Source organism: Peromyscus californicus, unplaced genomic scaffold, assembly GCF_007827085.1.
Source record: "Peromyscus californicus insignis strain IS unplaced genomic scaffold, ASM782708v3 Scaffold_1__1_contigs__length_55948999, whole genome shotgun sequence".
Taxonomy (NCBI): Eukaryota; Metazoa; Chordata; class Mammalia; order Rodentia; family Cricetidae; genus Peromyscus; species Peromyscus californicus.
This window is the reverse complement of record NW_026294492.1, coordinates 30,808,374-30,831,246: the sequence shown is the minus strand read 5'-3', so window position 1 is coordinate 30,831,246 and position 22,873 is coordinate 30,808,374. Positions and strand designations below refer to the sequence as shown.

The 22,873-nt window shown below is 44.7% G+C and overlaps 1 protein-coding gene across 2 annotated transcripts in view; it reads right to left on the bottom strand.

The window, feature by feature from the left end:
• The window catches only part of Tmem178a (transmembrane protein 178A), a 59,410-nt gene extending 36,578 nt beyond the window's left edge, over positions 1 to 22,832 (bottom strand). Inside the window, exon 1 of one of the 2 annotated variants that reach the window (XM_052746390.1) lies at positions 22,332 to 22,832. In XM_052746390.1, coding sequence (XP_052602350.1) covers positions 22,332 to 22,731 — 400 coding nt within the window. In that variant the 5' untranslated portion in view covers positions 22,732 to 22,832. Of the gene's footprint in view, positions 1 to 2,032; positions 2,172 to 22,331 lie in introns of those variants that run through there. The other variant, XM_052746391.1, reaches the window with a different exon arrangement.
• Between the last annotated feature and the right edge of the window lie 41 nt (positions 22,833 to 22,873).

The following is a 22,873-nucleotide window of genomic DNA, read 5'->3' as shown; positions in this document are numbered from 1 at the left end:
GTACCTACACACTAAAATACTACACAGATATAAAAAAATGATTAAAACTGTATAATCCTTGTGACCTACTGCCAGTTGCGAGATGGTATTATTTCATATTATCTCAAATATGTGTTTGTGTGTATATATGTGCATGAAGACTGGGTGAAAACAAATCTCTTAGCAGATTTGTATAACTAAGTTAGGGATTATAGATGATTTTTGTTTCCTTCTTTACAGTTTTTTTTTGCAATTTCTACACTAAGTATATATTTATGAATTCCAATGGGAAAAAAAAAACCAAAGTCCATGAAGTCAGCACAGATGATCCTATCAAACTGATACCAACAATTTATGTTTTGATAGCACCTGATATTTAATTACCCTAAATTGTAAGCTACAAGATAAACACTATCCTCTTTTTGCTCATAGAGAGAAAAATGGAGAGCAGGGGAACCAAATGATTCATTTAGCATGACAGGAAGGGCTGGAGGCAAAGGCAGACAGGAATTAGGTAGATGCCTGCGCTCTTTGGCTGGTTCAATTCTTTCCGCTGAGAAATTTTTTGAACAAAACAGATCATGCACAATCCAATGATTAAGATAGTCCAAATAATTAGCAACAGCCCAATAGACTGCATGATTATCAGCCGAAATCAATAGAGAAGCAGCCAATCCTGAGCCCTAGAATAAACAAGGCAGACTACGCTGCTGTGTGGACTACAGTTCCGGAGTCTTCTGCTTCATTAAGAAGGTATTTACATTGCCTTTTCTTTTTTTGTGTGTATATACGTGCTTTCAATCACATGTGTGTGTGCATATGGGTGCGCGTGTGGAGGCCAAAGGTTGAGGTGAAGTTTTTTTCTCAATTGCTCTCTATTTTACTTTTTTGTTTGTTTGTTTGTTTTGTTGGTTGTTGTTGTTGTTTTGGTTTGGTTTGGTTTTTTCGAGATAGGGTTTCTCCGTGTAGCCCTGACTCTCCTGGAACTCACTCTGTAGACCAGGTTGGCCTCGAACTCAAGAGATCCGTCTGCCTCTGCCTCCATGAGTGCTGGGATTAAAGGCGTGCACCACCATTGCCTGATTCTCTACTTTTTTAGGACAGAGGGTTCTAACTAAGCCCGGAACCAGCAAGCTCTGGGCACTCTCCTGTCTCTGCCGCTCCAGCACTGGGATTGCAGGCATGTGCTACCCGTTCTACTCAAGCGCTTCGCCCACTGAGCCATTTCTCCAGCCCAAAGGCAGTATTCCTCCTTTAGAAGTTGTCTGTACCCTATGTCCGTCATCATCCACATTGCTTGTGTTCAGTGAGAGGACGCACAGCTCTAACCTGCTTAGCTACCGCGCCAGCACAGGCAGCATGGAAGGTTCTAGTTTCCAAATGGCTACTCTCTTCACAGCTCTCCCAAATACTTCTCCATCACCCTCATGAGCTACAGGAAACACACAGTGGCTGAAGCCACAGCCACAGAGGTGACTAGATGCTCCAGGCTCCAACGCTCGACTCCTGATGAGCTCCCTTGTCCTGGGAAAGCGTGTGGTCCTCCCAGCAAGCATCACATCTAAGAGGCAAGGTGTGTTGCCTCTTAGGTATGGGCACCCCAAAAACCAAAGGAGAACTCTGCAGACCAGCCCTATTTTTTTTCCTTTTAAAACTTTCAGTAAAAAGCTTAGAAACCCAACGATCTGTTTAATATGGCTTCCATATCCTAAAATAACACTCTTGGCTTTGTTGTTGGATGGGTGAGATGAGACCATGAGGGAGAGAAGATGGAGGAGGTAGGAGGATTCCAAAAATTGTCAGCTCTGCAGATTCAACAACTGTAAATTAGTCAGCAACCAAAGTCATGTGAAAATGGACATATTGTAGTTTGCAAGCTAATAGCGTGGCTTTTATTAGTAAATATACAAAAAAGTGAATAACCAATTTAAATTTTCTTAATTTACTGCAAGGAGCCCTGAGGAGCTAGCGAACCAGGAGCTGGAAGGGCTGAACCACGGGTTTCTAACTTAATCTTTGCAGCTACGAATTCACCTTTTCCACTTTATCTTACCAAGGCAGTGGTGGTGAGCAAGCCAAGGCTGTACACTGGGTGATTAGGTCGGACGGCTCACAAATGAGATCTGGCCATGCCTGTCAACCATCTGGACACTCTGACAGACCCTCTGGGTTTGCCCTTTGCAAGGCCTCTTCGGATCCCTTAGCCCTCTCACAGTCCCTCAGACTCGGCTTGCTCTCCTCTTGACATGTCTAGAAGGAAAGCCACAAATTTCAAATCATTTGTAAACATAAAGTAACATACGCCCTGATACTGTACTTATTGCAACACAGCAAAAGTGCCCCCAAAGCTTTAGGCGATGCCAAGGAACTCTGGAAGTCTTCACTCGCAGAAGTAGCTCCTGAAATGTCAGCTAGGACCACACGCGCTCACTCCAGACATAATGTCAGTTTGCTTCATCAATGGCCACTGTCTCTTGCCCATTAGAAGCAGCAGAGTGAAGTATAAAGAGGGATGGCCAGAAGCAGACTATAGATATAAGGAAATGATATTGATCAAAGCAGTAAGTATAAAACAAACAATAATCCGAACAAACACAACCATTTTTCAAAGCACAGACTGTACCATTAAGTCTTAAGGCACACCACTCTTACATCGCCCCACAGTCCTTTGGGAGCACTTCGATACTGCATCATCGTATCATACGATGACCTTGAGTCCTTACACAAAAGTTAGATTTGGTACTTTGTGTTTCACAAGGTTGAAACATGAGCAATGTGCCGAGTAAATCCATCCTTCCAGCTAGGTCAAACAAACTTTGATGCACATAAAGACACTATTTGGGAAACTCACCCTTTACTTCCTGATGCCAGGAATAAATCATAGAATGTAAGAATTTGAGAAAGTATGATGCTTGAACCTTCACTGTAAGAATGAAGAACTGGGGTCTAGAACACTTCGGATTACTTGTCCATGTCCCAGGACCAGGGTCGAGTTTCTGGTTCCCAGGGTTCCCTCACTGTACTAGAGACATGCTCTCCACAGTACACCCACAGCAACCGCCAACAGCTCCACCATTATTCTCTCCAAACCCACAGGCTTAGTCACAGATCGTGTCTCCTTCCTCTTTTTGTAGCAACCACTCTGAATTATGTGAAAAGAAGGTGCCTCGTGGATAAGGCACCGTTTCTATTCCACCAGCCAGGCATTCTTCACCCTACGATCATTACAGACTCACAGCTCCCTACTTAATCATCTTTACATGGATTTTATGAGCTTCCACCTCTCAAAGAAACAAATACCCCAGAAGAATGAAAAAAAAACCCTAAGAAACATATTCAGAAACGAAGAAACGAAGTGAAGACCAACATGTTTTCATCATGCATTCATCATGCATTCAACATGCATTCATCATGCATTCAACGTGCATGGCTCTCGCCTTCATCCTTCTGTACCCCTCTATCTTGTCTTCTCCATCACCTTTTCATGCAGTTTGGTTAGCTTGTTTTGGACAGACTCATCTGTCTTGGCTTACATAATCCTGCAGTGAGACTTTCAAAAGAACCCAACACTTGTAACAGGACCAAGACGGGGAGCATTATGCTCACCACACACAGAGTATGGCTACTGGGAATAGAACTCACACAGTATGTCTATTGGAAGTCTCCCAGCGCCTCTCCCAATGACAACCATCCAGACCCTGATGCAGCCACTTCAGGACATCGGTTTGTCCATCTTGTGTCCGCTTGGTATGGAAGGATTTAAGAACAAGGCAACGAAATAGTCCTGTCAAGTATCAGAGCGTGAATTGTAGATCAGCAGTTGCCTATGTTTACTAAAGAAGGTTACTGATGCTGGGTGTGCCTTCCATCTGCACAAAGAAACTAGGGTTTGAGAAAAAGGAATAGCATGTTCAATTTCTCTAAGTAGAACTCTCAGTGAAATTAACTATTATGCTGATTACAATATTCGGTAAACTACCTAGAAATATCATTCAAAGGAGAATGGAAGAAATTGAAATGAATAATCAAGATCCATAATGTGAATTAAAGTTGATCAAATATAACTTCCAGGTATTTAACACATTAACTATGGGACTCAGAAAGCATGCCACTAAAACTTCTGAGCAAAATGAGGCATAATTGTGGACTTCTCTTTGATTTCACGTAGATTATGCAAATGAAATACCCTCAGGCAGCAAGGAAGAAAATCAACCTAGAATTTTCCCTATAGTAATAAAAGACAGTAGATTTCTTTCTTTCATCAAAATCTTTTCAAAAGTTCTTCAAAGACATTTGAAACGAACTGGTAAGGCAAAATTTAAATTGTACATACTATGAAATTTTCTAAAGTATATTCTCCATTAAATAGACACTCAAATTCCATTGCCTAAAAGCACACGTATCTTATTGATACTATCCCCTATGAAATGCATGTAGGCAGAAGAAAATTAGAGGATTGAATACTTCCAAGCCAGTGGCAAACACTGTGCCCGCAAAATGCAAATGCTGAAGCAGGACAGGAAAAAAAAAATCCTGATTTCTCCCTTAATTCCATTGTGAAACGAAAAAGAAAATTAGAGAAAAGAAAGCGTGTCACATTCAAAAGAGCGAAGCAAAGCATTGTGGAGGGAACAACTGGAAAGGAGGGGAAGGCCTTTAAACTGGCTTGTCCTAACACCTGCTTCTCGAGAAAACTGACCTTTTCACGGCCTGGCACTTGGCGAAGTTAATTAAGCTATGTTGTCTAGGCATGCTCTCATCACAGCAGTAGACGCTGAAAGAGACGCAAACAGGCCCTACTAACACCCAAGCTCTCCGTCTACAAATGAACTAACCCGGATCTGGAGAGGCTCGATGACTTGCCCAAGGTCACACAGTCGGCTAACGCAGTGAAGTAAGGCCCCCCAACTCCCCTGACTCCCCGTCACTTCAAAAAACTGCAAAATAAACTGGCTGAAAAATCATTTCAGAATCCCACAAAGCCCCTCATCTCTTGAAGAGGCAGAAGAGAAGTGCCCCCATCTCATGGGATTCTCCCCAGAAGCCTCCCTAGGAACAAGTCAGGCAGCAGCAGATAGTTCATGTAAGGACCAGTGAAGGACACCAACCATGAGGCCTCAGCAACTCCCTCCCACCCACCGTTCGGCTTTCTGCCTATGGGAAGCGCATAATTGGGTTTGCAATAATTTTATTGAAAAAGGAACATTTAATAAGCCCAATGTATGAGGACATTGTGCATGAACTTGGCAAAATAATAGCAGCATACCGTGTTCTTGTGATGTGAAAACCACCTGAGGATCCTTGTAAAAGGATAAAGGACCAGTTCCTGGAGGGAGGAACTTCCTGTGGGGACACACAGCAAGACAGGAAAACCTGAATAGTCTCACAATCCTTCACTTAAGGATTGGGGGCATTTTGTAAGAAAAAACCATAAAGGAGCTCTCTGTTAATGTTACACTGATATTTTTAATGGCTTGGAAAGAAAAATGTACCATGAATGCTAGCTTTTGTGGTCTCTATGATTTCTATGACCATTATTACTTTTTAAATGCCAAGTACTTTCTCTTCTATTTTTTAGTGTCTTATTCTTATTAATCCTTGGTGTTTAGTCTCTGAAAACACGATTTTCCCCTCTAGTGCTTGAAATAAAGCCTCAGGGAGTGGATGAGAAGAAATGGATCGGGTATGACTATGATTTGAATCCGCCCAACACGATTGTTTGGAACAGTCATTATCTGGAAAGATCTGTATGGTCCAAATAATAAGTTGGCTGGTATCTGTTCCTCGTTTCAAGATACAGAGAAAGAATGGACAAGGAAAGGCTACAGTTGTTCCTCTTCATTCAAGAACAATATGTCCCCAAACCTCTAGTGAATACCAGAAATTATGGCTAGAACCAAACTTTCTATCGGCATAATGTTTTTCCAGACATACCTAACTATCATAAAGTTTGATTTATGTATTAAATACAGTTAAAGTTTAATGATAACAATTAAAATAATCATAGTATACTATAATAAAAGTGGCAGCACCACCATTTTTGGACTTTGAGGTATTATTACATGAAATAAGGATCACCTGAACACGGGTACAGAGATATTAGGACCAGCTCGATAACACAGAGGTTGCTAGTTGACCGGAAGGCCAGTAGCATATACTGTGTGGTTACATTGATCAAGGGGAAGATTCTCAATTCACGGGCATTATAGAGCAAGGGGTACAAGATTTCATCATGTCACTCAGAATGCTGCTCAATTAAACTTATGAAATATTTATTTCTAGAACTTTCATTTTAATAATTTTGGACCACAATTGAACTTTGGAGAGCAAAATTGTGGGTAAAAGTAGAATACTGTAGAACAATTCATTCTGGTGTACTAGTTCAAACAAGGAGAGGGATGCAGGGACAGGGATGAGAAAAGGAGGAATAGTGATTAAAACGAAGTGAGTATATAATAAATCCCTCTACTGTATGATAACCTGTAGATACGCTACAAGGATAGACACTGTTAGTCCTAGAAGTAATGGATCACCAAACAACCCCCACACACACACCAGGGCCTGGTATCATATACCTCTGTAGAAATTGTTTGTCAACAAGAACTCAGAGGCCCCCAAAACAATACAGGTACATACCATTCCTCTTGGTTACCCACCAGAACGTGTTGGTAAGACCCTATTGCTGAAGACACTGCTAGACAGGTTAGATTCAAGGTACGGAAAAACTAAGCTGGAAGTAAGCTGGAAGCTTCCTCTCTAATGGTGAGGGCCCAGTGATGCTCTGCAGGATGCTGGCAGATAAAGGGGTCAACTGTCTTACCTGGCTGTGAATTCTATGAACGACAATTCCAGCCTTTTAGGTAAAATGTGCCCACTGATGCAATAGTGTCACAACCATCATGGAGGTAACCAAGTGTTCCTTGACCGGATTTGATGCCTGCTTCCCAAAGGGGAACCATTATCTAGTATTGCGAGCCTGGATGAAAATCCAGAAGGCCTCCGGGAAGGGGAACTGGGTTTACATAGCATTGATCTGCTTTCTACAGACAAAGGCTATTCTAAACTTTAATCAGAGAGGCCTCTCACTGTAGTGAGCAGAAGTGAATGCAGAGACCCCTGGCTTCAGAAGATGCCGAGAATGAAGGATGGCTGAGGACTCTCCCTAAACAGGACCTTTAAGCACCCTCCCAAGGCTCCTAAGAACCAACCAGAATATAGGGAGATGTCTTGGAGAATGTCCACCACAGCCACAGTAATCATAAACTCACAGCCGCTGTGTTGATGTCACTGGCCTCACACGAACCCTCCTAACAGCCAGCTACAGACTGGGCAGGGGATCATGGGGCCTATCAGTTATTACTGATCTCCTGGCAACTAGCAGATTCTGGGAGAGCAGGGAGCACAGCATCCAGTGTGAGCCCACCAGGCTCTAATAGATAGTTTCAAACCTATGGTCACACAGATGGCCCCAGTTAGACTCTGTGGGACACCAGGCAAAAGGAAGAGTACTGAACAAGGAAAGAAATTTGGAAGGAAGGAGAGGGACCGGGAGGGATGGGAGAGAAAGTTTGGAGGGCAGTAACTAGCATCATACGCAGATATGAAGCTGCCAAAGAATAAAATTTATTAATAAAAGCTCAAGTTTACTCTGCAAAGAATGAAAGCAGAGCTGAGCATAGAGTCGAGGAAATATAAGGGCACTTGAATTTCAAGGAAAAGGCAGCCATGTCCTATATGGAAAGGATAGAATGGAATTTCAGGCAGAATGGGCTATAAAAAAGTGAAAGAGTGTATCACCTGGTCAAGGTTTCTATTGATGTGAAGATACACCATGACCATGCAACTCTTCTAAAGGAAAACATTTAATTGAAGTGGTGGCTTGCAGTTTCAGAAGTTTAGTCCCTTATCATCATGGCAGGGAACATGGCAGCTGGGGGTATGATGGTGCGCAGACAGAATGATGCCAGAGAAGGAGCTGAGAATTCTATATCTTGATCCAAAGGCAACAGGAAGTGAACTGAGATACTGGATGTGGCTTGAGCATATATATATATAGCCTCAAAGCCCACCTCCACAGTGACACACTTCCTCCAACAAGCCCACACCTACACCAACCAAGCCACATCTCCCAATAGAACCATTCCCAATGAGCTTATGGGGGCCAATTACATTGAAACTACCACAGCATGTGAGAGGGGACAGCAAATTCTAGGGAAGCCTGACCCTGGTTTTTTATGACGAAGTGCTGCTCCCGGAGAAAGGTAGCTGGAACCTCATGGTTAAAAGCTTGTGTATGGCCTCATAAGAAGTTCAAACTTGTAGCTGTGGGCAGGCATCAATTTTGGAGGACCTTGATGCTGTCATTCACCATTTTAAATTGTGCAATTTACAGACAGTACATTGTGCAACCTCCCACTATTCCTAGAACATTTTCATAAGCCCCAAAGAAAATTCCACACCCACTGAGCAATCACTTCTCCTCCCTGTTTTCTGTCTCTCTAGGCTAGGCTCTTCTGGTTATTAGGATCCCTATAGTGCATGGCCTCATATCCTTGGCTTTGTTCACGGAGCATAAAGTTTACAAAGTCCGTAATGTTGCAACATGTCCCAGTATTTCATTCCCCACCTCCCTTTAACCTCCGAATAATGGTCCATTATATGGGCACATCACATTTCTGAATCTGGTGACGGGCATTTGGGTTGTTCCTACCCTTGGCTGTTAGGAAGAACACTGCTGTGGACAGATACAAGTTATTGTTTATGAGTCTATGAGTGGAGTGTCTGGCTTCTTGGGAAATAATCTGTTTAAACTTAGGGAGAACTCATCAGGGTCTTTTAGTGGAAGGATTGACATGACGAGGTTACATTTTAAAATGCTGACTGATTTTAATGTTCAGGAAGCAAAGTCCTTTAGAGATGGCTTCCCGGAGACTCAGCAAACACTTGTTCCTCCTGTCTGCTTCCCTGGTCTTCCTACAGCCTTTCTCTTCTTTTCCCCTGTACACATATCCATATTCTCTCTCTGTTTCTCTCTGTCTCTCTGTCTCTCTCTCTGTCTCTCTCTCTGTCTCTCTCTCTGTCTCTCTCTCTGTCTCTCTCTCTGTCTCTCTCTCTGTCTCTCTCTCTGTCTCTCTCTCTGTCTCTCTCTCTCTCTCTCTCTCTCTCTCTCTCTCTCTCTCTCTGTGTGTGTGTGTGTGTGTGTGTGTGTGTGTGTGTGTGTGTGTGTGTGTGTGTGTGTGTTTTGAACCTACAAGTTGGCATGCCATCCGGTGGTCCAAATATGTGTCCACCCACACACCTCGCGGCTTTCCAGCATCTTCTCAGGCTTCGGCGCTAAAAAGCCCTGCTAGCTCAGCCCATCTGTGACAGTTCACTTTTGCTTTGTCACTCCTGCTCTGAGCAGATAGCAGACACAAGCGAACAGGCCTCCTGGCGCCCCAGGAGAGGTGCAGAGGAGCATGGCAATTCCAACAGGAGACACAGAGTTCAGGGCAGCGGTGTGACTTGAACATTCCAGCTGAGATGACAGGGGCTCACCTTTTCCCCATCCCCTCCCCTCCAAACAGAGCAGCAGACACTGCTGAGAAGTGGTTTCCTCAGCTGCCCTTCTCCATGTGTCATTCCAAAAGCAGCTGGCATCTCTGTGTTGGAGTGGGTTAGTTCTTCGGATTTGGGGTCTGTGCCTCCATCAACGTGCAAGACACAGGCAGCAGCAGTCACAGAGGGAACCTTGTTGATTTCCTCTGCAAACTCACTAGAGGACTGTTTGAAGGTTGGCGCGATGGTCACTTGGAACTAGTCAGGAGCTGGGAGTGAAATATATCATCATTACACTGTTTTCCTCGGAATCGAGCAATTAAAATAAGCCACGGTGTGGCTTGAACAGGTTTATCAGAGGAACTGGCCTGTGAGGAGGTGTGCATGTTCTGAATAGCAATCTCCACAAGGCTCCTCTGGCTGCCGGACTTCCACCTACTGGGAAAGGTGGAGAGGAGACGAAGGCTACATATTTAGGGAATGTCTTAATATGGACCACACCAATCTAATGTATATCAGATTTTAACAACTGCACCGACGAATCTTAGAGGACACTTTCAACTCCGAAATCGCACGACTTTGACCATTTTGTATCGTATTTTAAAAGTACAATTTTAAGTAAGCCTGTTAGAAACAACTATACAACCTGTGGGTCATTCTAGATTAAGGGAGGAAAAAAAAAAAAGACACGTCATTTTCAGAAAAGAAAATGCAGGGTCTTCACAGGGGCAGAGTGTGGAGGAAGTGGTAAACCAGAAGAGCTGGTTAAAATAATCTGAGTTCTTCCACTTGGATGTCCCCACTGTGGCATGCTCCACGTTCATGTATACGTGTCCTTGGCTAACTTTGAACAAACCAGGTAACCACGGGCTTCCAGAGAAGATTCACACCTCTCAACCCAGGAGGTAGAGCTTGATTAGTCTATGAGAATTAGTCATCTAATTGTCAGGGGTTGGCTTAGAAATGGTCACGTGACATAATTCTGCGCAGTGAGACTTGTGGGAAGTCTACTGAACGTTTTAGAAGAAGTGGGGCAAGAAGCGGGTAGGGCCTCTCCTAGTGCCTACCTTTCAAACTGTCGACAAGTGAGGAAGTGACTCAGAACTGCTGTGTCCAGGAAGAAACCAGACTGGAGGCTAAACCAGGCTGGAGGCGAAGCTGCCATTGTTGGAGCCGCTAAAGCCTTCCAGCCCCTAACCTCTGTAATTAACTATCTGGGATGCAGAATTCCTCCAGACTATATGCAAGGTAATGCTTTTCCCTTTCAGGTTAAGCTATTTTTATTTGGATATTCTGCTATTTGACACGAAAAGATTCCTAACCAATAAACCTACCCGGAGGAGTGCATAAATGTTTATCAAGTACTGTATTAACTTCCTTTTTTTTAAAAAAAAAAAAAATTACACCCACAACCCAAATTATAATGTGTCATACCTCATCAGAAATGCTGCTGTAGCTGACCCTTTTGGATATAAAAACACCACCAGAAAAAACTACATATATAATGTGATTTAATTGCTACCAATCCACGGAATCAGCTTAATGATCAAAGAAATGTATTTGGGGGTTAACTCACAAGACAGGAATAAGGGATTGTAGCAGGATCCTGGAAGGGTGAGGCAAGGTTCAAGCTGTTCTCTAGCGAGCTCTGCCCTGGTAAGTCTCAGCATCCAAAATCCACAAGGTAGAGAGATTGCACACAGGCATCCCAGGTCTGAAGGGTCCCTGGCGGCCACGCCCAAGGAGCAGATCCCTAGCAGCTAGCTGCTGCCTCACTAGGGGTGGTCCTTCAGGGCATGACCCAGACAACCACCTACTACATATATATGGAAGAATATTGGGAGGGGGGGGGGGATCGGTCTGCCGATTTAACTTGCAAATGAGACTAGAAGGATGCTCACAGCAGAGTCACATGGTAGTTTACACAGAAACACATCCTTTTAAAACACACCCCTGCCACAAACTTCCATAATGAAACTCTGGGGTCTATTCATACAAAGTACCCATTTTCCTCCACAGCATAACCAAAAGACTGTGCGCATGCCTAGGAGAGCAGGGACTACTCCGCTTGATGCCCATCAGACAAATTCACTCCAGTAACCGTCACATTTGGAGGACGTGCACCGTTGTGCCCTTCTGTGGTTCCTGCTGTCATTTCCTTTTGAATGTCTCCACATCAGGTGTTTGGGGACCCGTTCAGAGGACCAACATGTGATGAGTTATTTATACAGCTGCCACTTCTCCAAATCAGCGCTGGCACCCACCGAGGGACGACTTTCAAGGACTGAAACACCCACGCCACTGTAGCCCTCAACTCTCCCCCCCACACACACACACAGCCTCCACCCCCAGAAAAGAGAATGGGTTAAGCTCCTTGGCCACCTCTTCTACATAAAAATCAAAGGGCCTTCTCCTTCCAAATGATGCTGTCTGCTTCTAACTTAAAACCAATTCAGAATTATGTTGATGACATATGCCTAATGCACAGACAACACTCAGCTAACAATCTGTGGGAGAGGAAGGGGCGGGGAGTCAGAGGTACTGCAATTGACTGACAGAGGCTTGCAGTACAACATCGGGTGGTCAGGGCTTGACGTTCCTTTCAACTCTACGGATCTTTGAGTCCACCTGTATTTCATATCTACCTCCTCCCAATTTGAGTTTCTTTCGGAAAGGGGAGGGGGAGGGAAGAGAGGGGCCGGGAGTGAGGAAAACAGAGTAGGCAGGAAGAGAGATACAGAGAAAGAGAGAGAGACACACAGACAGAGACAGAGAGATCCCTAGCCCCTGAGAAGGCAATACAACCCAACTTCGATATTTCTGCAGCAGACATCTAGCTAGATTCCACCTGTCAACTGCTCAGGGGTGAGTGGGAACCTTGTGTCTTTTGCTTCCAGCACCTGGAAGAACGCAGTGTTCTCTAGAACCCTTCATGTTAACAATGGCTGCCGCTTTTCCTCCCTTTCATTCCCCCATCTTCTTTATTTTTCCAGCACTCGAGAGTTGGAGCTCTCTTCATCCACTACTTCCACTGTCCCAACGCCAAGCAAACCTTCCCTACAATGCCAGATGCTCCGTACCAAATGAGCTCCAATAGGCAGTTCCTAGTTAACCAGTTGCCCAGCTCAAATACTATGTTCCATGTAGCACAGACTACGCCAATAGGCCATCAGGATTTCTGGTCCCCATACCCTGGAAATTTATCGTGGGTCAAACTGTTGCTCTGATGACCCGTTCCATAACTTCTCAATCATACGATAAGTGATCAGTTTTGTTTTTTCTCAAGAATAACTTCATGAATAGTATTTGCCACAATGCTCAGACTCTATAATCTAAAGTACTACTGTAAGCAAGTTTTTTGGGGTTTTTTTGTTTGTTTGTTTGTTGTTGTTGTTGTTTTTGTTTTGTTTTGTTTTTTAGTTTTTCGAGACAGGGTTTCTCTGTGTAGTTTTGGTGCCTGTCCTGGATCTTACTCTGTAGACCAGGCTGGCCTCGAACTCAGAGATTCTCCTGGCTCTGCTTCCTGAGTGCTGGGATTAAAGGTGTGCACCACTGCCACCCAGCAAGCAGTTTTATACTACAAATTAACCACAATTCACAGGCCCTTCTCCACTGCTATGGACATGATAAAGACGGCAACTCTGTTAGCATGGGACCTACAGAACTTGGCATTCATTTTTCTTTTTAACTAAGAAACCACTTATTTTTTAAAATAGGTTTTTTTCTAACAGTAATACATATTGACTCTTGAATGAGGCAAATACATCTCCCACACTAGATTAAAATTTCTTTAAAATGCAGTGAAATTAGGTTCCAGCCAAGTAGAGCCCCCAACCACCCACCCCCGCCCCCCGATTTCCTTCCCAACTTGTCCTGAGATGGCTACAGAGATATCCTAAGTACGCCAGGCAAGTGCAAGCATCATGGCTGATTTGCAGGTGAGCGTCCTGTTACAGAGACAATCAAGCCTTCTAGAATCATCTCACAATTTCCCACTTCAAGAATTTCTGGAATCTCTTTTCCAGATGAATTATGTCAAAAATCTTGGAGGAATCAAGGGGCACAGAGAAATCCTTCAGATTCTGAAGGGGAAAGAGAGTTGATTAATATTATTTTTAACCTATGAACAAAATATTTTTAAGAAATTCAAACTCTGGGGAACACCCAGTAAGTAATTCACTGTGTCCTTGGTAATTCAAGAAAGGAGAAGGTAAAAAAACAGACCCTATGCTTCTCCCTTCCCACTGCTGGTGCATTCCCTGATGGGTGTCCCCCCCCCCATGACGTGATTGCTAGGTCTTTGTCAACTCATCTGCCTCAGTTGAAGGAAAGACCAAGGCATCATGTTGCTTTCTGGTACCCCGCTGCGAACAAACTCTGTCTGCTTCCCCACCTCTAAAGCCGAGGCTCACACTCCAAGAAGTTCAGTTACATCCTTTTAGTTAAAACTTGCAATAAAGCAGATTAATTACCGCAATCACTTTTAACCACAGGGAAACCTATGTGAGCAAGTCAACAAACAAACGATATAAATTTTACCAGGTTTGGAAGATAAAATCTGTTCTCTAGTCACAGTGCCTTTATTTTGATTTTTTAAGACTCTTCACCAAAAGCTATGCACAGCCATAGATAGTATCAATACTTGGTGTTTTTGGTTTTTTTAAAGGTAGTAACTGGGGCTCTAGGGATGATGGCTCAGTGGTTAAGGGCATTGAGTGCTCTTGCAGAGGACCCAGGCTCAGTTCCCAGCACACCACATTAAGTGGTTCACAAACTCCTGTAACTCCAGTTTCAGGGGCTCCAACACCCTCTGGCCTCCAAAGGCACCTGTACTAATGCATATGGTGCACATAAACTCTTACACACACACACACACACACACACACACACACACACACACTCAAACACACACACACGCATAAGACCAACTATCTTAAAGCCTAAGGCAGATCTACATGGTTAAAATGGACTTTATCTTTGTCATCAAAATAATGAGCTAATGTTTTGCTTCAAAGGAGACATATTTGCTGTGTGTATTATCTGCCAATCTTTCAGTTGGTTTTTTGTTTTGTTTTGTTTTGTTTTTTCAGTTTTCCCCTCCCATCCCACAGGTTGCTATTGGAAGCGGGTGAGATACAGAGAAGATAATCCGAGGATATCTGATGACTTTTACTCTTTTAAATCAGCAAACCATCCAAGAAAACAGACCAAAGATGTTTGCGCACGTTAGACGAATAGAAAGACAGTGGACTTTCTCTGGAAGATGAGACAGACAAAAGACAGGTGAGCTCAAGGAACAAGGGCACAGATGATCCGAGGAGACAGCTTGCTTGGCAGAGGTCCCAGTATTAACAATCTGCAATGAGAATCTGACATTCAGTCATTACAGGCTGATAAGCGGGAGTCCAGGGCATCATGTTCACCACGATGGAATGGGGTCTGTTCTCGGTCCTGTTGGGAAAACCCTGAGGCCTGCCTCCATCCCATCAACATTCCCACTCCTCGGGACCTCATGATTAAAAGTGACACAGGGAGTCTTTGTGACTCCAGATGCTCCTCCAACCAAAGCTTATGTTGTACAGCAATCAAGAACACTGGCAATTACGAGCCGTCTGCCTGATGGAGTTGGAGGGCTCTTTTCAAGCACTGAAGAAGAAAAATCAGTAGCTAAGGGGGAAAAGGAAAGTCACAACAAGTCGGGTATAATTGGATGTGAACTTTCTATGACACAGCAAAAAAAAAAAAAGCTTCCATTTTTTCACCCTCAAGGCCATTGCTAAATTTTATCCATGGGACATCGTGAATGAAAATATGTCAATGGTTCTGGAAATTTTGATCACAAACCACTTAAAGCACCCCCGACTCTTATGTATGGGAATGACTTTTCAAAGACATTTCCTGTGTATGAACAAGCAAGAATGAAAGCAAGTCACTTCTTTTGCTGACAGGGTAGCAAGAATTTAATTCTTGTTCCAGATAACCTTCCTCAGTGTTGGTGACAGATGTGTGTTGAAACAGAGTATCATAGTCGGGCATGCTCAGCCTCCACACATCGTGGGACAAGAGGAAACTACAAATCTAGTCATTAAGAGTTGTGCAGGATGAAGTAGCAGTTGTTTAATCAAAAGGGCTCATTTAATACTGTGCCTAACGTCAGAGCTGATGTGGAAATAAAATGCATCTTCCATCCTCGGCGCAAGATAAATGTGTGTGGTGTAACAGAATCCTGGGAGAGCACGCATAAATTTCAGCCATGATAAGCAAACCTCTCCTCCCTCTGGCCAGAAGAGAGGAGTAGCTGTTACTAATGAGCGCCAAGAGGAGCCATTTTTGAAGTGTGTTTGTGGGGAGGCATTGGGGTGCCCATGCAAAATTTCTATTTAAACCATTTTAATATGATTTCCCCCCTCAGAATTTGCTTTTGTCTTTGCTTTATGATGCATGTACTAATGCAGCCCCTGCACACGATTTTAAATGAATAAGAAAAATTATGTTTAGATAAGCATCAGAGTGCATGCTCAAAAACATCGCAGGCACCACTTGTCAAGAGATACAAAGGAAGTCTTTTTAAGATGTGTGTGTAAGAGTTTATGTGAAGCATATGCATTGAGTACAGGTACCTTCAGAGGCCAGAGAGTGTTGGATTCCCTGAAACTGGAGTTTTACACACACACACACACACACACACACACACACACACACACACACATGTGTCACATGTGTGTTGGTGCTTGCTGAAGCCAAAAGAGGACATTGGCTCCCCTGGAGCTGGAGATACACACAGTTTTAAGCAGCCCTGTGCATGGGTAGTGGGAAAGGATCTTGGGTCCTCTGGAAGAGCAGCGGGTGTTCTTGAACACTCTTCATCACAACCAGAGATTCCCTAAAACTGAGCAATACCCTCACCAGCATGGTCTAAGGCGAGGTCTGCAAGCAATCTGTGCCCTCCTGCGCCAAGAAGAGGAAAGAATGTTGGCCACTCGGCTTCCCTTGGTAGCTCTGCCCTTGGCAGATAATTATTCCCACACGAACGATACGTTGGTCTACAAATGAGCTGAAGAAAATCATCCATCTATTTCTACGTCAGGTATAACTTGGTGGGTCCTGTGCAGACTATTAATTTTGTGGAGCATAAGCAACAGGGGGAGCAGATAAATCATTAGCAGGGACGGCCTAGTAAATTCTTTCCAGAACCTTCTCTCCCTCTCCTTTTCATACAGAGAGCAAAATGACAACGTATTTATGTACCACTTTGATATCTCTGTTTATCTCATTAGATGACTTCAAAGACCATTAGGACATATTTCTACTTCAAGTCTCAATTCAATCCCCACCGATTTTTCACGAGTTAACGTGACAAACACAGAATTGTAATCTCCCCATCTCTGAAATCCTGTCATTTTAAATTTTGTAACAGCAAAATACTACTTTAAATTTCCTTTTGTTTATCATGGGCAGAGCGTGACGTTGAAATCTGATTTACATGTACAAAGTGCATCTATTCGAAAAGTAACGTTAATCGTTCTTAGTGAAAATTCTTAATGAAAAGAAAAATATTTAAGTTAAAGCTAATACGACAGCTAGAACTTCCCATAGAGTCCAGTGACCATTTCCAATTCAAAACTGATTTCTCCAAAGTTCCACACAACATATTCACAGGTCTCCTCACTATGTATTTATTGAAGTAAATGCTCCCAGGCACAGAAAGAAAGCACATGTCAGATTTCCAAAGGACCCTCCTCCTGTCTGCCTTTCTAGCTCACTATGGCTCTTGGACAGGATGTCAGGGAGTTCCCCATAGGGCTCCACGCTCCAGGCTGTGACACAGCCCTGTATTTTCTGTCATTTCCTCACTGGCGCTATCAGCTCTTCCAAAGTGCTCTCCACTCCCGTCAGGCAATCTTCCACAACCTACTAAGAGTAGCTACTGTGTAATCCACTAGAAAATACAAACTCTGCTCCTTGAAATGCCCCCTTAAGAAGGCAGGGATTTGTCCATTTTGTTCGGCCCTCAGTGCGTCTTCGATGTCCACACAATCGATGCCTGACACTTCACCATCTATTGAGTAAATAAACGGATGATAACCAAATGAGTGAAGAATCTGTCTTTAGGTCGCTTTCTGTTTTCCGAGACCTTGCATAAACCATGCCAAGTCCACTGGCCTAACCTTGCTTTGATTTTTTTTTTTTTTATACAGAAAATCTTCTTTCAACCCTCCTATGTTCCCAGTGTCACAGAGGGGCCCGAAGCCCAGAGCATTAAGTCCGTTCTGTTCAAGTGCCTACTTGGTTTGCTCAACCGTTCCACACTTCTCATCTGATTAGGCTGAAGTGACTCATTTGCATATTCTCAGAGCTAGTCCTTTGACCAGGAAAGCTTTCTTGGAGCCAAAAAAAAGCAATGACCAGCTGGAGAGGTGGCTCAGTGTTTAAGAGCACTGGTGGCTCTTCCAGAGGATCAGGGTTCAGTTCCAACACCCATATGATGGCTCACGTTCATCAGTAACTCCAGTTCCAAGGAGTCTAAATGCCTCTACTGGCTCCCACTGGCATGCACATGGTACACAGACAAATGCGTGTACCATGTGTGCAGACAAAGCACCCAGATACATAAAATGATCTTTGAAAACCAAAAAGCCAGAAACCACAAAAACACGCAGGCAAAAATAGCTTAGCGTGAGACACAAAAGAACCCTCAGTGGGTTGCCAAATCTTCTAGTATTACCTTCCAAAAAATAAGCTTTGGATATGTTTTTAATTGAATTGGGAAGTAAATTAAAGGAATACAGTGTAAACTACTTTTAAGACATTTGATAAGATTTCGTGTTATCCCGGCCTTACAATCTGAACATGAATCCCATTCCCCTTAAAATAAATCCACGGACTTAATGCAATGTTCAGAGATGCACATCTGGGGAGTTGATGGGGTCACTGATGAATTCATGACTTGATGGTGTTATTTTGAGGAAGTGGAAAGCAGGAGGTTAGAGGAATTAGGTCAACGAGGGTATACTCTTGTGTGCTTTGAAAAGCTGTACCCTTACCCCAGATAAACTCTCTGCTTCTTGGCCACCATGAGGGGAATAGCTTTACACCCTGGTGTTTCGGCTTCCCCACGTCACTAAACACAGTAGAACTAGCCAACCATGGGCAGAAATTAGACGTTGAAATAAATTCCCCATTCAGTAAGTTGTTTTGACCGGGAATTTTGTCACAGCAGTAAAAGACTGACCAGCCTACCAACTGAGCAAGACAGTTGTGCTGGAGACACTGGTTCAGACTGGGAGAACTTGAGGTATGAGAAACAGTGTTTAAACTGCTGGGGAATAGCTCACAGTTGGCCTGGAAATCAGTACAGGGATACAGCCTTGGTCCTTAAAAGGCTTATCAATAACTTGACCTCAGGCTGGGGATGGAGTTTCCTTAGTAGAGTATTTGCCTAGCATGCCCTGGACTTGATCCCAGGTATTCCATAAAGCAGGTGCACATCTGTAATGCCAGCACCTGGGAGGTGAAGGCAGAAAGATTCAAGGCAGAAGTTCAAGGTCATCGTCTGCAACTTAGTGAGTTGGTGGCCAGCCTGGGATACAGGTGACCTCATATCCAAAAGAAAAGAAAGAAGGAAGGAAGGAGAAAAAAAAACCAAGCATTCTTATTGAAGGTTCTGCTCGGAGGTCCAACCTAAACCTTCTAAAGAAAAGGCTAGGTAAATGTGAACTAGAATCATAAAAGGGGACAAAACAACAGAATTTGATTATTCTCCCAAATCTCTGCATCATTGAGATGGATGCTTTTCTGTTTGCATAATTCCTCTTGAGTAGATTAATACTATAGAGTCTGCACATACTGACTCTAAACTAATCTCTCATTGTATGTTTCTAACTCTTATACCTCAGAAACACTTATAGGGTCTCCAGGAACGGGGCTTACTAATATTTCTGGAAAGAAAATGTTTTCTATGTTGCCCTCTCTGGACCCTTCACCTACATTCTACCTCTGCCCTCTGTGTCCACAGGTTAAAAGCTTAACTTATTTTTGTTTCAGAAGTTCACTGAGCACACCAGAAAGTTCGTAGCCCCCCCCCATTCTGACCTCTGCCTATCTCCTATCTGAGTCAACTCATTTAATAATCAAAACTTAACAAACAATTCTAAGGCTCATCAGGTCATTCAGAGAGAAAAGTCAGGAGCAAACCCTGAGCCTCTGGTTAGAGAAATGTTTTAGCTACATGTGACGACAGTTTCCAGTGTCTTGTGCTCATTTAGGAAACTCACACCACAGCCACTTGATGTCGGGTGCCAAAACACAGTAACAGTGTTTACCTAATACGGATGCTTGAACCATCTGCTCGAGACAGGTAAATATGTATGGTTTCCCTTCCTCAGATTATTCATAGAATCCGAATTTTAATGAAACTTGTGTGTCCCTTCATTTCCCAGAGGTGAAACTGAGACACCCGCCTCCCCCAAAGAGTTACTCAGCCAGCCTAATGCGGATTAGTAGCAAAATATTGTTGATAGTGCCAGAGGCACTTCCGGCCACCCCCCAACAGCAAATTATGATCCGGCAATGGTAGTGTCACCCTTTGCTCCAAGCTCCTCATTCCCTAACACTACCAGCTCACTAGCTTCCCAGGAATCTAAATTTACATTGTTATTATAAAAACAATGATGCGACTCAGATCCAGCAAATTCTCCAAAGAAGAGTCAGCTCATAGACAGAGACAACAAAACCAAAGGCCAAATAAGTCTGGACAACTGTGAGAGAAAATACCCCGGGGATTTAGTGACAGACCCAGTGGGGACTCCATATTTTCTGACTGGCCGGAAAGCCCCAGTGTTCACCACAAAGGTTTAGCTAACAAACGATCAATAGCATAAATGTGAGGTCATTTTTTTTCTCTCTCATCTAGAAGATGCATTCATGGCCAGAACAATCTAATTCATTTAATCAGTACGTGAGTTCTACTGTGGTGGTACTGTACTGGGCAACCATCTGTCAGAAAACTGTAGAAGGGTTAGAACAGTGGGTTGGAAGATTGGACCCGCTGACCTCTAACAACATTCTTCCACTTCTAAGATCATTTGATTTCGCACACTCTAGGAGCTGGATACCTCAGCTAGCCAGCATATTTCCACAAGTATCCCGGAGCGTCCCCACGGGAGTTCTCCTGCTGTGGGCTAGACTCGGCCCTGCTGTTTCAGACACGACACTCTATCCAAACTGCATGCAATGCAATACTCCAGGCACAGAGAGTACGTGGAAAATGCAATTCTGCCGTTTCCAAAGACAGACTACCGCAGCTTCACTTTCAAAATTGCCTTTGCCTAAATGAGCATCCCATAACCGAGCCTTCACAAGCAGCTTTGGCAGCTTGTTCGGGTACGACGCTCCTATCAGGATCAATTATGCAGTGTCTTCATGAGGAGAAATCAGATTCGGATGCAAGTTGGAACAGAAAAGAGAAAGGTTGACTTCTCAAAGGAAGATTACTGTATCAAATCACCCCCCCAAAATTGCTGGAGTCCTTCCATGTACAGACAGATTTGGATGGCAGTCCCCAGCTGGGCTAGCCATGGGAAGGAGGAAATTGACATGTTTGAGAAATGAAGCCTATGTCAACCAACAAGATGGGGAAGGCCAGCACATTATTAACCCCCTCCTTTCTACGTAGTTCCATGGCAAGCTGTGATTCAATGTACATCTGTTCACTTGATTCTAAATTTTTAAAGATGGACTGACTTCTGACTTCCTTTTGGGAGCAGTGAGTCCAAGGAAAAGAAGTTTTATTAATTTTTCTTTCGGGAGATAAAAATTCTGTTGAGGTTGGAGCTAGAAATTAAAGGGAGCTCCACAAAAGAGGATTCTCGTATTGATTTTTATTTTACATGCATGGGATTACAAAAAAAAAGACTTAAACTATCTAATTATATAGACAAGCTAGGTGTTTGCAAAGATTCCAGAGGAGCAAAGTGATGCTATACAACCCAATGTCTAACAACGAAACAATACAGACAGCCCTACAAAGTGTCACAGTCTTAAGAGTGTGACATGCAGTCTCTGTACCCAAGACTACTTTCAAGGACTTGGCCCTTGGCACTTCTCAGCTGCTGCCCAGACCCTGAGGAGGGTAGGGTCATGAGGGAGGTTGAATAATGAAAAAAGCAGGTGTCTTAGCTGCCTTCACCAGTGAATTATGGTATGTAAAGTCCAATCCAAACAGCCCCCGGAACTTGGGGTGTTCGGAGGGCAGACCGTCTTCGTTCCCCAGGATGAGGTGCCCACCTCAATTTATTGCAGTACCAACTAGCACCAGCACGGCCCATGACTAAGCCCTCCCCGCCCCTCAACCCCCCATTCTGGGTTTGCACCTCGTCTCTTCCAGAGGGCATGTCTCAAAGGAAAACGCAACTTGAGGAAAGGAACCTAGTTGAGAAAAATCAGTCTTTGTGGCTGTCACCCTCCCTGGGAACAGCGGCAAGAAAATCCACACATACATCCCAAGTCAGCCAGGTGCCCAGGCGGAGAAGGACCGGAGGGGAGAGAAAGAGACAGCGGTAAGGGGTAAAGCGGAGTCCAGGGAATGGAAAAAGAAGGGCAGGATGAAGGAGCGAAGGACAGCGAGAGAGAAGAGGAGAGAGAGAGAGAAGCTGGGGAAGGACGGCAGGGGAGGCAGCCAGGAAGGGCGAAAAATGCGCGGGGCAGCGGAGCGCGGCGACTGGAGAGGCGACCGCGGGGACCCGCGCGCCCCTGGGAAGCCCGGGCTGCGCTCCTGGCGCGGACGCCGGGGACGCGGGGTGCGCCCCGCCGCTCACCTTTCAGGATGAGGGTGTCGATGTCCCGGTCGATGCCCAGGAAGTAGCACTTCCTCCAGAGGCCCGAGTAGGTGGCGAACAGCGGCCGGCCACACTCGGCGTCCAACCCTCCGAGCCCCAGCAGCGAGCGCCAGGACTCCGGGTCTGCGCGCCCGGGGCCGCCGGGGAGCAATCGTCGTCCCAGGGGAGGCGAGTCCCGCAGCGGCAGGTGCGACAGGGGCATCAGGCGGTTCTTCTGATCCGGGGGGTCGGCGCCCGCGCGGCTGCGCTCGCAGCTCTCCTTGTGGCGCCGGGGGTCGGTCTCGTACCAGTGATCGGTGAAGATGGCCGTGACGAGCAGCCCCAGGGAGCAAAGGCTGAGGCCGAGGCTGAGCGCCGTGACGAGCGCCCGCGGCTCCATGGCTTCCCGGCTCGCCGCAGCCGCCGGTGGGCTCGCCGCCGCCGCCAGACACAATGCACTTGGCCTCGGCGCTCCGCCGCTCGCCCTCCCTCCCCGCCACCTGCCCCGCGCTCCCCTCCCACGGCCGCCCGCCCGCCCGCCC